At 45.0% G+C, this 16,139-nt stretch overlaps 1 protein-coding gene across 8 annotated transcripts in view; it reads left to right on the top strand.

The window, feature by feature from the left end:
- The window catches only part of LDB3 (LIM domain binding 3), a 208,251-nt gene that overhangs the window by 160,670 nt on the left and 31,442 nt on the right, over positions 1-16,139 (top strand). For 4 of the 8 annotated variants that reach the window (XM_060241066.1, XM_060241068.1, XM_060241073.1 and 1 more), the window contains one exon: positions 15,024-15,173. In XM_060241066.1, the coding sequence (XP_060097049.1) occupies positions 15,024-15,173 (150 nt within the window). Of the gene's footprint in view, positions 1-3,975; positions 4,012-9,327; positions 9,529-15,023; positions 15,174-16,139 lie in introns of all 8 variants that reach the window. The other 4 variants (XM_060241070.1, XM_060241069.1, XM_060241067.1 and 1 more) reach the window with 3 other exon arrangements.

Genomic DNA, 16,139 nt, shown 5'->3' with positions numbered 1-16,139 from the left:
AATTTAGTTTTATTCAGAACGTAAGCTTTCGTGTGCATGCACACTTCTTCAGACGAGGAATGTCATGTGCATGCACACGAAAGCTTACGTTCTGAATAAAACAAAGTTGGTCTTAAAGGTGCAATCGACTCCTATTTTGTTCTACTACTTCAGACCAACCCGGCTGCCTATTTGGATCTATGGTAATATGTTATGCTTGAAGAAGGACTACTGATGGAAGGAATACATTTTTTTAATAGTCACCTGGGAAACAACAGCCTGCAAATACAGTTCTACATATCAGGCAAAAAATTGGGTACATTTCTCTTCTGTAAGTAAGCTATATGTCTGCAGGCATTTTTTTTTAATTTGGAGGGACCATTCACACACGTGGGATCCCCACCTAGGGTATCCAGCCTCCAGAAGAGATCCTGTAGTTCTTTCAGAATTACAGCTGGTTTCCAAACTACAGAGATTCTTTCCTCTGGAGAAAATGGCAGCTTCAAAGGAGAAGTGGAAGCCCCTTCCCAGGTACTGCCCCCAATTCCTAGGAATTTCTCAAGCCAGAGTTGCAACCTTAGATTCCCTACCCATAAAGTGGTACAGTCCATTCCACTACTTCATTCATACGTAATTCTACTTTTTGTGCGCGTCAGACTTTCATAACAGGATGGTTACAGGCAGGAATTATGGTGTGTCTGTATGCTCACGGGGAATATAACATAACACTGAATCAAGTTACAATCCCAAGAAAATACAGATGCTCTTTGAAGGGAACCAGTTTTTTTAAAAAATACCTTGGCATATGTAAACCACAGACTTGAGACAGGTTTAGTAGTTATTCCCTCTCCCTGGGAAACCAGAGTTCTGTGATGAGGGTAAGGACTCCACCCGAGAATTCTCAGCTCTCTCACCCAAATACAGATTCAATTCCAAGCATTTTCTGAGGGAAGCCATGATAACTGAAGCGGTTTCAAATAATTGTAGTGTAGACTAGAAGTACCTCATTTGTTTCCTCATTCCATGGTGACTCTCGAGTAAAAGTGTTACCTGACTCAGTTGTAAAGCATATTTAAAGTGATGTGAGGGGACAAGTCTGCGGTAATTGGTCCATTAAGGGCTCGTTTACACAAGCAAAGTAGTTCACTTGAAGTTCTGCCTGTCATGTGCTGATAACTATACTTTTGTCCCTTGGCATCTGTGCTAGAAATTCAAGCATTTCGGGTTCAAGAGTTGTTTTCGTTCCACCAGGCTAGACGCTGAGACTCGATGATCTAACATAGCACATTCTATCAGAAGAAACAGTTTAGGATGGAGAATTGCCTGTTGACCTCTGCACTTGCTCACCTCTTTTCTCACAACTCTGAATTGCTCCTTTCCCCCTTTCTCCTGTGCTGTGAAGAACTGCATTTGTTTTTATTATTTCATATCATTCTTTGCAACTTTCACAACTCCCCTGCCGTCATCATTTGGTAGCTCTCTTGAGACTGAGAGGTCGCCTGGAGGATTCTATAGGATTCTCGCATTTGCTTCTCCCCACTATGAATTCTGATACCTGTTTATAAAGTGGTCACACAGCCTCATCCGTACCAACCTGCCAAGTGGTGAGGAGATCTGGACCACCCATCTGCTTCCCTGAGTTTCTGATTAAGAGCAGAAGGGTAGTCAGATTCTCTTTATCTCATGCCAGGATGATGCAAGTGACCAGCATCAACAGTTGTTACCCTCAAACAGTGTAAGTTACCACTTGATAAGTGGTAATAATCATTTCTCTGTCATCTTGGGAAAATTATGACCAGTTCCTCACTAGCAGTTGCTCCGCCCCTGGGTTGGTGCTTTCCCCGGCTCAAGCGATCAATTCCCCACCAGTTGTTGTCTGGGCACATTTTGACCTGTGGCTCCCTCCAGTTTCCCTCGCAGCTTCCAGTTCTCCAAAAAACAAGTCCAGGAAGCCGCGAGGGAAATTGAAGGGAGCCGCAGATCAAAATGCATCTGCACAGCAACTGGTGGGGAATTGATCGCTCGAGCTGAAAAAAGCAGAAACCTGAGGGTGGAGCAACTCCTAATGAGGAACTGGTCTATGTGAATAAAAGATCATACAGTTTCCCAAGTGGTAACAAGCACACTGTGGTAAGTTAACACGGGATGACTTCCTGTGTTCACCCAGACTTACGGACCAACCCCTTAACAAGGGGCTCATGGAACAGGATAGAGCTGCATACCTTTGTCATTCCAACCAACATAAGGTCAGCAGCACTCAAAATCAGGGAGAGATCCCGATGTCACTTGGCAGGGCAGTTTAAATAGATAATATTAACATTTCAACTCCATCACCATTCAGCTTAGTTCTGTGTGGACCTTGCCACATGGCGATGCCAAAAATTACTTTGGAATAAGAGACCAGGTGTAGGAATCAAATCCACCTTTAGTTACCATAACTATTAGGGTTGGGGGAAATAACTGTAGAGGCCTAATGCTGCTAGAAGCCTAATCTTTGGTCTTGTCTTTGGTCTGGATCATCTTGCTTTATCCTGCTGTAAATTTGGCTACTTTGGAAATAAACCACGCTTCCGATTTTTCAAGCTGAATGGGTGTGATAGTTTATTTTCTTGGTCCTGCATGCCCTTTGGTTTTCACTATTTCATCTTTAATGCTTCTTTTTGTTCACAGACTACTCCTTCAGCATGCACACACACACACAATCCCACCCAGCACAATATGTCATTTGATTTCATTGCAGTCTTTGAATGCTCTGCATATGACTGTGCACCTGGTTGGTAATTTGGTTTTATCGTAGCTTTTCCCCAGGGATTGAACCTTGTTGGTCAGGATTTCCCATTCCAGATCTGAACTCTTACGGATGGCTGACACATGAGCTTTGAACTTTAGGCAGATGATTGCCTGTTTCAGTGGCAATTTTAAGAAAAAGATCAGCAGGGCTGCCCAAAGCGGTGGAGTTTTGATGCTGGAAGTTCTGCAGACATTAGCAGGAAGTACAATTAGTTTGTGAACTCTCTTCTCAGGATGAAAATTAGATCATTGCACATAGCTCATAGATAGATGCAATGATTCTCTTCCAGTAAAAGTGTGGTTCGGGAAAGACAGAAGATTCACAAGTGTGCTTTCTTTCATAACACAGTTGATGATAGCATCTTTATCTACCTTACCTAACCTTTATTGAATGTGAAACTATCCCCCAAGGCTGCCTTAAGCCCTGATGAAGGGGTGGGGACCCACAGTACAAGGACCTGACTTTCCAGATCTTAAAGCAGTCTAGAAGAAGCCATTTTGAATTAGGAAAAATGATATGAGGGGAATCCTCCCTTCACCAGAGTTGTGTCCCCATTCCCTCCATCCCCTTTCCTCCACATGGCTGGTCTTTGGGGTTGCCAGGTCCTCCCAGGAAGCTGATGGAGGATGAAGAGTGGGCTTACCTGGAGCAGCAAGTCTCACCTGATGTTTCAGCAACATCCCTGGCATGACTTCCTATCTGACCCGGAAGTGATGTAGCTAATCTTACCATAGAGTTTTTGCCCAAAAACCAGAGTGTCACCCCGATGTACCTACGTCACTTCCAGGTCATGTCAAAGTCACGTCAGGGACATCAATAAATGATGGGTGAGACTCCCTTTTTTATGCATTGAGTTCACCCCCTGCTGGCCAACTGATTGGCAGTGGAGAGGTGGGACTTGGGAGCAGGAAAACCCCACCCCCATCTGGGGTCCAGCATCCCTATCTTGGGGTCAAAGAACAAGTGTGGGGGTCCAGTGACTGCTCTTTCATATTGTTCCTCATTGAGAATTTAGGCCTAAGTTTGTATCAGAGCACACTCAAAAGCTATGTTGTGATTGACTGACTCTGACTACCTTGGTAAGCTCTTTTACCTGTACCTGAGCCACATCAGGTTTGTTGACCTGTTACTGCTGGAATCAGCAGTTTCCTCACTATGGGGGGAAATGCACATTTTATTCATACTATATTCCCCTCCTTTTGCAGTGGCAAGAAAAATGTTGCTGAAACTTCTGAAAACAGGTAATGTGTTGTTTCTCTGGCTTCCTACTTTTCAAAGACTCTTCCTCCAGACATGTTCTAGTCTCGCATAAAATAGCTCCACCCAATAATCTGAATCGAAACTGAATCACACAATAAATCGTTGTGTACATGGAAGGCCTACCAAACATTGGGATTTAAGCCAGTAATGGGTGTTTTTTACACTGGCAGTTTGCGACTATCACCACATTGGAAACTCACTTTTTACATCACCTAAAATTCTCACAACAGTTTTGCATCATTACTGCCCGAAGCATCTACATTTGTTTCGGTGAGATGAGTTTCCAAGCTGCTGCTGCAACTTTTTTCTCCACACTAGTTTTGATCTGGCCTTTTCTCTACAGGCATTTCTAACTTGTATTGTAGAAGTTTTCATGCATTTTAAAAGTCTCCCCCAAAAGCCACCACAAGGTGCAGTAATTTGCATAAGAACTGACAGCACTTGAAATTTTTACATATCATTGCTTGCCTCATCTAGTAATTTAAATTTGTATTGTTTTTACAGTGTTGACACGATTTCCAAGCAATCGTATACATTTAATTAGGCACTGGTATTCTGGCTGCCCTCTGATCAGAGACACCCCCCCCCGCCGCCAAAATTGAAACACTTAAATGTAAAAGGAAAATAATTAAAGCGGAGCAGTGGCAGGCTATTTGAAGACTCTAAAACTCTGGATCATACTGAATATAAAAACACCCAATGATGCCATAAACAGAGGCAGTAAACCTCTTTGAAGGTCAGTGCAAGGAATTAGTGCTAGCATTAGGGGAAGGCCTCAGCTTCTATGCCCTGTGTTTTGGCCCTAAAGGGCAACTGGTCGGCCTAGGGTTGTCAGGTGGGACTTGGGGATCTCCTGTTTTTACAGTTGATCTCCAGCTGGCAGAGATCAGCTCCCCTGGAGAAAATGGCTGCTTTGAAGGGTAGACTCCATGCCATCGTACCATGCTGAGGCCCCTCCCCTCTCCTCCCCGAACCCCATCCTCTCCTGAATCCATCTCCAAAGTCTCCATGTATTTTCCAACACAGACCTGTCAACGCTAGGTCAGCCACTGTATGAAACAGCACGGCAGACTACATGGATCACTGGCCTTATATTGCCACCGAAGTTGGTTCTCCAAACTTTAACAGGTTGCAGTTCTCGTTTTCAATACAAGCTGAACATTACAGCTCCACAGATTCCTCTCACTCTCAGATTATGATCTGAACCAGGGTTCCCTGACCTTTTTGAGCCTGTGGACACATTTGGAATTTTGACATGGCATGGAGGGCACAGCAACAAAATGGCTGCCACAAAATAGCTGCTGCAGCACCAGCCACAAAACCATGGTCACAGGTTCACTTAGTAACACATACTGTGCTGTGGTGGAGCTGCTGCCAAAACATTTTCACAAAATGCTGGCTCATAAATCCTGATGTAGGGGGGGGGTCTACTTTCAAAGCTCACCCCTTTTTCTTTAAAGAAAAGGTTTGCCCCTCAATAAATGTGCCACAATTAACCCTCCCTTTTTCTACAACTGACAAAGACCCTTTCCCTTGACGAGAAGACCCGCTGAATTAGATCAGTGCTCCATCTAGTCCAGTGTCCCGTCTCACACAGTGGCTCCCCAGTTACTCTGGAGGGCCAGCAACAAGGCATAGAACCCAAGGCCTTCATAAAAACATAAGAGCCTTGCTGGGTCAGACCAGTGGTCCATCTAGCTCAGCATCCTGTCTCACACAGTGGCCAACCAGTTCCTCTGAAATGCCAACAACAGGGCGTAGAGGTTGAGGCTTTCCCCTGATGTTGCCTCCTGGTACCGGTAGTCACTCACAATAATTATTCAGACCCCTTGCTGGGCAAAGGTCATATCTGGCCCTACCCACTTTGTAAAATCACTTGGCCAGAAAAGTTGTCAGCAGGCACCAGGATACCCACGGGCACCATGCTGGGGATCCCTGATCCAAGCTGACAAATTCCTGCCGGCCTGCCTCCCTCATAACTTCCTATTGACCTAACTGGGGGCAACAGAGGGGATCTCTAAAGAGCCCACCTTCATTGGAAACCTCCCCACTTAGTGTCATGGAAACTACATTTTCTGGGATACAGTTGTGATAGCATTCAAGGCACCAGAGAGGGAGGGAAGGAGACCTTCAGAGAAATCTCCACTTCTGGCACTACAGTGGGATGGGAATGGGAGCGATGGTCTGGGGTAGAGATCAGAGGCTCCCTGGGAGGCTGAAGTGTGGGTTTCAGACTGCATAACGTTCCTAGTAGTCTGAATTTTAATTGGTAATAAACAATTTTTATTGGTAACATATGGTAGCAAAACTATGTCTACATCTTATAAAGACTTAAAAAAGAGAAATTCTTCTACCCCATATTTTACTTTTCCCCCACCCCTCCCCCCGTTACTTGACCCCCACGTGTTATATACTTTAAAAAAAAACCCAAATATTAAAGGTACCTTTAACTATTAAGAAACAAAAAATTATACTTTTGTTTTAAAGAAAAAATGAAAAGCTTAATCATTATCAAAAATTGTCCAATGTCCTTTTATTTTCCACTCTTTTTCTACATATCTTCTGAACTTCTTCCACTCCAACTTAAAAAGCTCCAAATCATAGTCTCTTAATTTTCTTGTTAATTTGTCCATTTCACTCCATGACATAACTTTTATAATCCAGTCCCATTTCTCTGGTATTTTTTCTTGCTCCCACAGCTGCGCATACAATGTCCTAGCAGCTGAGAGCAAGTACCATATTAAAGTTCTATCTTCTTTTGGAAATTTTTCCATTTGTAATCCCAGCAGAAAAGTCTCTGCAACTTTGTTAAATTCATATGCCAAAATCTTAGAAATCTCTTGCTGAATCATTTGCCAAAACATTTTAGCTCTTTCACAAGTCCACCACATATGGTAGAAAGAACCTTCATGCTTTTTACATTTCCAACACCTGTCTGGCATCTTGTTGTTCATCTTTGCTTCTATTAGTCTGAATTTTAGAGTTGGAATTTGGGATCAGAATGAGATTAGGGTGTGGGTTTAGTTTTTGTTTTTAGGTTTTGGAAAACAGCTCAATTTCACAAACCTGTTTCTCAGGCCAGGGGGTGGGATGTTTCCCCATCACTAATTGAAATACTCCTAATTGTGCCTTGAATTTTTGGTTTATGAACTGTTGAACAGATTAAAAACATATTTAAAATTAATTTTACTAAGATTTTGGCTAGTACCGCATGTAAAAAGTCCCTGCATCTTCAAAAATGTTCCTGTAGAAGATAAGACAAATCGTATTTTAAACTGAGATGGGTGTGAAATTCAGCATTGACTGTTCCACAGAATGCATTGATGCATATGTTTAATTTACAATTCAGAAAGGGAGGGGGCGTATCTGACTGAATAGCCAATACTTTAGTGCAAATATTCTAATTTTAAAATTTCACAGCAGAAAGGAGAAAAATAATCAGGATGTTTGCAAATACTGACTGAAGTGTTAGCCACAAACCTCTGCTAGACTCTAGCTATGGCTGCTGAAGTGTGGGTATTTTTTGCTGCTTCTGTGGATCATAACAAAGTTTGAGTCCTGTGGCACCTTGTAAGACCAACAGTTTTGGTTATAAGCTTTCGTGTGCATGCACACGAAAAGCTTATACCCAGAATTAAACTTTTTTGGTCTTCAAGGTGCCACTGGACTCAAACTTTGTTCTCTTGCTCCAGCCCAACATGGCTACCCAACTGAAACTACTGTGGACTATGTTCGACATGCACCTTTCCCTCCAGTCACATCTCATGGATCAGTAATCTTGGCTATCAAGGGTCCCATATTTCAGCCGAAGGCCAAAAACGAGCAAACAAAAAACTATAGCAGGATTTTAGGACTGATTTCACACTAGGCTTGTCCCAGGTAGAGAGCCCTTTTGCTCCCGGGGCTTGTCTCTGTTTTTGCTCAAGTTGCCCTGGAGCTGCGAGTTGGCCTGCCGCTTTTCCACAGCAAGCGAGATCCTCTGACAAGCGGTTTCTGCTTCCTGCAGAAAAGTGGCGAGCCAACTCGCAGCTCTGTGGCAACTTGCGCGAAAACTGAGACGGGCTCCGGGAGCAAAAGAGCTCTCTACCCGGAACAAGCCCTAGTGCGAAACTGGTCTAGGTCTCTCAGTTTTTTCAAACCATTCCTGGATATATATGTTGTGAGTCATTGAAAGACGATGTGCTCTTACGCTCAGTGACGCATGAATCCACAAAATAATAAATTCCATCGTAAGTTTACAAAAACAGCATGTTGGAAATTTTCGAATGCCTGTTCTTTGACAACGTGAGTCAAAAGAGAAACAAAACGGAACGGTAAAACCAGACTCTTCTCCACTCAGATGTCTTAATAATGTGTCTTGGCATTTTCTGTTTTCCCTTGGGAAGTGCAATCTACCGAGCTCTGCTTGTACGCAGAAGAACCTTCATGTGCATTTGGATGGAGCCTTGAACACCATTCTTAACCCATGAAAAACAATCACCAGGATCCTGCTCAACTTTGCATGCAGCTAGCTGTGCCCCAGAATTACTGACTCTGGATGGAGATACGCATCCCCAAGGGTGGGATTCTAGCAGGAGCTGCTTTGCATATTAGGCCACACACCCATGGTGTGGCCAATCCTCCAAGAGCTTACAAAAAAGAGCCTTGGAAGCTCTTAGAGGATTGGCTACATCAGGAGGTGTGGCCTAATATGCAAAGGAGCTCCTGCTAGAATTCCACCCCTGTGCATCTCCATCCCCACAGACAGAGGCATCCAGATGGACATTACAGTGTTAATGTGCATCGATGTGCACATACTGTTTTCTTCATTTGTGTGTGCTGAAGCCTGTTTCTGTGTTCGAATCTCCCTAGCTGGATCAGGGAAAACAGAATCCAATGCAAAGGCCAAAAAAAAACCCCTTACCATACTTTGTGTGTCATATGCTAGATTTACATGAGGAAATGTAGATCTTGGGAAATGCACCTATGTCTTTAAATTCCCTTACCTGAATCTCAGCACCTACCTCACTCACCCCCAGGGCGTTTTTTTGTAGCAGGAACTCCTTTGCATATTAGACCACACACTCCTGATGTAGCCAATCCTCCAGGAGCTTACAGGGCTCTTCTTACAGGGCCTACTGTAAGCTCCAGGAACATTGGCTACATCAGGGGTGTGTGGCCTAATATGCAAAGGAGTCCCTGCTACAAAAAAAAAAAAGCCCTGCTCACCCCAAGGCCATGATTCTGCTTGAAGCCACAGGGGATATGATCAAAAATGTCTCTCATCGTCGCACAACCCTGTAATCTCTGTTACCCAGCCCTGCAGATGTTGCTCACGGTGCTCAGTATGTGACGTCAGGTGTTTGGCATCACCCTCAGTCCCGCCACACAGGTGCTAACCCTGACAAAGCCATGGCCTCCAAGGGCGCCGTGAGACTTGGAACGGGTGCAAGTCAGAGGGAAGCCAGCTACATCAGTGCTGGCCAGAACATCCCTCTCGCTCCGTCCGGTCACCAAAGGTACACTGCACTGTGTAACTCCCACGACTGACCTGGTTTGAATCTTTGGTATGGGCTTGTGATAACATCTTCTAACTCCTAATGGAACGGCTCAAAGTCTAAAGACGAGGCAGGTCTACGGTGTATAGACGTACATCGTTTTCATCTGATTAAAAGGATTTCCCCATTTTGGAGAGAGTCCATGCAGTAAGCAAGGTAGCTACAAATCAATAGGTGAAAAGCAAGGTGGTTGCAACACACCCAGTATGTTTGATACACCTTGTTGCATTGTTAAGTAATTGCACAACATGCAGCCCCGTAGCTAGGGGCTGCAGGGGGAGGGGGCCCTTTAAATCATGCAGGAGGCTGAGGACTGCTCCTGCTGCCCCTCCTGTATGATTTAGAGGCCACCAATCAGCTGATTTGTAGCCCTATAAATGGCAGGGGAGGGAGAATAGTTACTCCTGGGTGCACCTCCTGTATGAGGCCCCCCCCCCCAAGAAAACCCTCTCGGGGGCCAGGCACTGTGAGCCACTGGTTAGCTACAGGCCTAACAACATGAATGACTATATCTAGTTCATTGCTTCAGACAAATACATTGTAACTTCTATCATCATGTATAATGTGAACGTATGCTAAGTAATTCTGCTAGAAGCTTTCTTTAAGTATAGGTGGTATCCATGGATACATAAAACATAAGAGATGCCATGTTGGATCAGGCCGATGGCCCATCCAGTCCAACACTCTGTGTCACACAGTGGCCAAAAACCCAGGTGCCATCAGGAGGTCCATCAGTGGGGCCAGGACGCTAGAAGCCCTCACACGAAACGAGGAGCTCCGTGTATGCTCTGATGCATACATGGAGTTCCCATGTAACAGACCACATTCCCAGCAATGGAAGACATAGCTCCATGCAAGCAGATGGAAGCATGAGTTAATCTTTTCCCTCGAGTGATGTGAATGGGGGGGGGGTGCCATTGCAGTGCATCGTGGTTTCTACCCCCGCAAAAAGAGAATCGCTGGCCTGGAAGGACAATCTGTGGAAAAGCAACATGTTGTTATACATCCATTGTGTAATAAAGTTACAGATTTGTGCTGATTTAGACACAGCTAAAAGTTTCACTCTCACACACACTCACTTTGGAGCAAATCTCACCAAATTTGAATGTTTTAAAAATTTTTTGCTCAGAGCAGAACTTGGGATTCATCCACACATCGTTGGCTATTGCTTTATCATCGTGCTACATAACAATCACCTGCAGCTCTATTGCAGACAAGCCAATCCAGGCGCAAACGTCTGCCATAAATTATCCAGTGACGTTTGGGTGAAATCCTGCTATTATTGTGGGCCCCCCTTTCAATGGTTTGAAATTTTGTAAATGGAACATTTGTGCATTTCCTACGGAAGAATAATCACATCTCTCACAAAGGGTTCTTTCGGAAAGAACCCAACTCTCATCAGTGGTTTTGTGTTTGTTCCTTGAATTGTTTAAAAGCTTGGGTATGGTTGTGTGCGTTAATATGGTTTCTGAGTCCTTGTCACTCACTCTCTTAACATCTGCTGGACCGCGTAACATCTGATAAGGAAGCATCAGAGTTGCCAACCGGTTGTGACTCTCTGCATTTCATCCCTGTAACGTTACCATGCTGTGTGTTTAGAAATGTAGATTTCCTCCTAATAGCACCTTACAAACACGATATTCAGTAAAAGGTGATGGAATTGGAAGGATGATCAGGTGACTTTTCACCACTACATGACTCAGTGATTCCTGTTGAATGTGCAAGCTGTCTAAAAAAAAATTGCATTGAGGGAATATTTGGCCATTTGAAAATTCAAATTTTGGTGTTAGGCAGGGCTTTTTTTGAGCAGGAACGCAGTTCTGGGGGGCTTGGTGTCAGGGGTGTGGCCTAATATGCAAAACAATGGTGACATCAGGGGTATTGAGGGGGAGTGAGGAAGATTGCCCTATATGCGAGATTTGGTAAATCAAACATTTATTTCTGTAGCATTTTCCATTTTCATGAATCATTCCATTTGTCATTTTACACAGAAACAATGGATATGCTGAGATGTAGTGGACAATATATCTATTCCCATTTGTGCTGTAATCTTTTGAAAGGCTATCCGTACACCTTTGAGAAATATCAGGTTGGATCCAACCATTCTCTAAGTAGTCTTCCTCCAACTTAAGTGGCCCTTGAAAGACCTCAAATTTCAGCCAAAATGAAAGTTGGGGTATAAATATATTCAGGGGTGGAATTCTAGCAGGAGCTCCTATGCATATTAAGCCACACACCCCTGATGTAGCCAATCCTCCAAGAGCTTACAAAAAGAGCCTTGTAACCTCTTGGGGGATTGGCTACAACAGGGGTGTGGCCTAATATGCAAAGGAGCTCCTGCTAGAAATCCACCCCTGAATATATTAATCAATAAAGGAACACAACTTTGCTCAGTGGAGTGGTAGTATAGGGATAGGCAGGGCTTTTTTTTTGTATCAGGCCCCCCAGAGCCCCTGCCGGAGCTCTAGAGGTACATGGTGGCTGTGGGGGAGGGGCTTCCCCCACTGGCCAGCTGGCTGGGGGGAAGCCTGTAAAACCGGAAGATCCCCTGCTGGGACCTGGAGATTGGGAAGCCTACCGTGGATTCATGTCAGATTTTAAGCACACATCCAGATAGCAACATCTGGGAACGGTTGGTGAGTCGTGGGCAACCTGTCCTGCCCCAACTCAGTTTCGTCTGTGCGTAAAGTCTGGTCCCAAACATTTGATGCTGGGCCACGTACGGATTTTCCCTGTCTGATCCCTCCATCATCATCAAGCCATCACAACTGGCATCTGAACAGGTTCCACCAGCAGAGGACCTGGATTTCTGGTTTTGTTTTTGTTCTAAATGTGCATCCTGTATACAAGGATCAAGCCTCAAGGAACAGAATAATGAAAAACAGAGGGTCGTTTTTAGCTTTAAGCAGAATACCAAAAGCAACTGCAAAGTAGACTGTGATATATCTGCCATTTCAGAAAATCAGATTTGTGTTAGGGTAGCTGATTCAGAGGAAGCAAACTGAAATGCTTATGAGAAGACAGCAAGGGATAGTAATAATTTATTTGTGGTTCTGTGATTGTAAGAGCCCTTTTGGCAACGCTGGTGTGCTAAAGCAGTGATCTTCAAACCATGAGCGAAGGACTCATGCAGAGCCACTGTTTCATTACTACTTTTCATAGGGTTGCCAGCCTCCGGGTGGGGCCTAGAGATCTCCTGCATTCACAACTGATCTCCAGCCAACAGAGATCAGCTTCCCTGGAGAAAATGGCTGCTTTGAAGGGTGGACTTTGTGGCATTGTACCATGCTGAAGCCCCACCCCTCCCCAAACTCCACCGTCTCCCAGATCCACCCCCAAAGTCTCCAGGTCTTTTCCAACCCAAACTTGGCATCCCTAGCTTTTCAGAAGGACCTGTTCCCAAAGTACATGCTCTTGCCAGGTCACAAGCTAAATTTCAGGCTCTGCTATTGTGATGCACTAGATCAGGGGTGTCAAACATGCGGCCTGGAGGCCGAATCAGGCCCCTGGAAGGCTCCTATCAAGCCCTCAAGCAACTGGTTGTCATCTGCTTCCTTCTCCCTAGCTCTTGCTTCCTTCTGCATAACAGCTTGCTTTGCAAGGCTTGCTCAATCATACAAGAGCTACAGAGCAAAACCTCTGTTTTCTCCATTTGCTGAGGCTCCTCCCTTGGGGAGGAAGGTTCAGCTTGTTTTTCCAGGCTCTCTCAATCACACAGCAGAGCTACTGAGCTACTGAGCCAAGGACACAATTATGCAGGGTTGCCCAATGCCCTGCAAGCAACCCATACTTCCCATCCATTGCTCCTTTGGGCTGTAGGAGGAAAAATTTAGAAACTGCTGTCATTGCATGTCAACCAGATGTGATATCATGTCACTCTAGGAGTCATCAGGAGCTCTATGGAAAAACCATACCTCCCCATGCCCCCGCCTCAGATCTCCCCTTGGTTGGCAACCTGACCGTTATGCAAGGACCACTTAATGTGAGCAGAATGGTAGCTGAATTGAGTTGGCAATAATCTCTATACAGAACCAAGGAAGGGTGGGGGGGGGGAGCCAGTTTGTTGTAGTGGTTAAGTGTGCGGACTCTTATTTGGGAGACCTGGGTTTGATTCCCCACTCCTCCACTTGCACCTGCTGGAATGGCCTTGGGTCAGCCATAGCCCTGTCAGAGGTTGTCCTTGAAAGGGCAGCTACTGTGAGAGTCCTTTCAGCCCCACCTGCTTCACAGGGTGTCTGTTGTGGGGGGAGAAGATATAGGAGGTTGTAAGCCGCTCTGAGTCTCTGATTCAGAGAGAAGAGCGGGGTATAAATCTGCAATTCCTCTTCTTCTAGGGAATTCATTGTGGGGGATCACAGCTTGTGAGGGGCCAGCTCTGCTTGGCAACCTTTGTGCCTTGTTGAGCATTTAATGTTGTGGGATCGTTGCTGTGGTCTAGTAGCAGCAGAGATGGGTGAGGACTGACTGTTACACAGAGAGGCGATCTCAGACGTAACCTCTGTGATGTGTCAATCAGCTCCAAGGAAGGGCTCAGAACTTGAGTGGGGATCCATTTGTGCATGTATGCCTGCTGGATTCTCTCTGCCATCATCCCATCGATGATGTCTTTGGTCTTTATCGGGGTGGAATTTCAGCAAGTGCTCCTTTGCATATTTGGCCACACCCCCCTGGTGTAGCCAATCCTCCAAGAGCTTGCAAAAAAAGGTGCCTTGTAAGCTCTAGGAGGTTTGGCTACATCAGGGGTGTGTGACCTAATATGCAAAGGAGCTCCTGCTAGAATTCCACCCCTGGTCTTTATTCCGTTCTTCTTCCTTTGAGTTCTTACAAGGATAATGGTGTAATCAGGTACACAGTGATGCAGGAAACCCTTGGGATGGGTTTTTTTTAAATCCTGTTGCCTGCGCTGGTGTCTGTGATCATTGCTATCTTTTCCCCCTAGCAGCTGTGAACCTAGAGATGGCTGCAGACCTGTCCTAGGCATCATTAGTTTAGAAAAAGACCCTTTAGTCATAGAGTTGTTTCTTGCATCTACAGGGGTAGAATTCTAGCAGGAGTTCCATTGCATATTAGGGCACAAATCCCTGATGTAGCCCATCCTCCCAAGACCTTACAAGGCTCTTTTTTTGTAAGCTCTTGGAGGACTGGCTACATCAGGGTTGTGTGGCTTAATATGCAAAGGAGCTCCTGCTAAAATCCCAGCCCTGTGCATACACAATTGGATCCTAGTGCTGAGAACACAGAATGATTTAGTCTTACCTCTAACTGCAGCCAAAGTGTAATGCCATTGTGCTTTAATACTGGACATCTTTGTGCTTTAGATGGGCGCTTCAAGAGCTAAAGTAATTTTGTTCGCCTCCCTGTTTTGTTTTGTTTTTTTTGTCTGTAACACAATAGTTTTGACCTTGTAGTAATGCACAGCTTTTAAATATGCACCTTGTTTTATTAACTTTAATCAGTACCCCTGTTGAGCATGCACCAGTGTCTACCAGCTGTGCCCCTCCCGCTATGTCGCCTGCTTCAGCCAATCGGCCTGCCGCTGCCGCTCACAGCACCGCCCATCCGACGAACCTCCCCGCGGCTGATTCCATCTCTTCCTCTTGCCACAGGTAATACTTTGTGTGCTCCTTTGCTTCGTCCATTTGCTTTAATGTGTGTAACAGGATGAGAAGCGACAATCGAGAGCGGGCAAAAGACGGCGGCGAAGGAAACACATCTTGGAGGACGTTGGGAAAAAAGAGGATTGTGGAGGTCTGTTCTAGACCCTGAATTTCACAAAGACGTTTCTGTGGATGAGGAAAACTTATTTTAGATACTCTCTTTCAACAGCAAAGAGAAAGAGGTTGCTTTGAAAAGAGAAATCTCTGCCCTCTGCAAGCAATCTGGGGTTCCTGATACTGCAGATTTCCTTAAATTAAGTGGTTGCAGTCTTGATGAGTAGTTTGGAAGGGGGACCCATGTAAGAGGGTTCATTTGAATCATAAATATGTCCAGGGATAGAATTCTAGCAGGAGCTCTTTTCATATTAGGCCACGCACCCCTGATGTAGCCAATCCTCCAAGAGCTTGCAAAAAAAGAGTCTTGGAAGCTCTTGGAGGATTGGCTACATCAGGGGTGCATGGCCTAATATGCAAAGGAGCTCCTGCTAGAATCCCACCCCTGAATATGTCACTGAAATGCTTTCCTCTGGGGTCACTGTACTTGAAACAATTACCAACAGGGCTTTTTTTGAGCAGGAATGCACAGGGATGTAGTTCTGGCTGGCTTGGAGTCAGGGAATGTGGCCAGATATGCAAATGAGTTCCTGCTGAGCCTTTTCTACAAAAAAAAAGCCCAGAGTGAAACAACGGTGACATCAGGGGTGTGTGGCCTAATATGCAAATGAGTTCCTTCTGGGCTTTTCTTGCAAAAAAAAAGGCCCTGATTACCAACAATGCAGTCTTAAACAGAGTGACACTCTTCTAAGCTCACTGATTTCAGCAGACTAGAAGGGTGTTAGTCTGTTTAGGATTGCCCTATTGGTAGCATAATGGCAAGTGTGTCGGAGTAGGATCTGGAAGCTGAGTTCAGACGTC

This window comes from Heteronotia binoei, chromosome 6 (assembly GCF_032191835.1).
Source record: "Heteronotia binoei isolate CCM8104 ecotype False Entrance Well chromosome 6, APGP_CSIRO_Hbin_v1, whole genome shotgun sequence".
Classification (NCBI taxonomy): Eukaryota; Metazoa; Chordata; class Lepidosauria; order Squamata; family Gekkonidae; genus Heteronotia; species Heteronotia binoei.
This window is presented reverse-complemented; position numbering and strand designations above follow the sequence as displayed.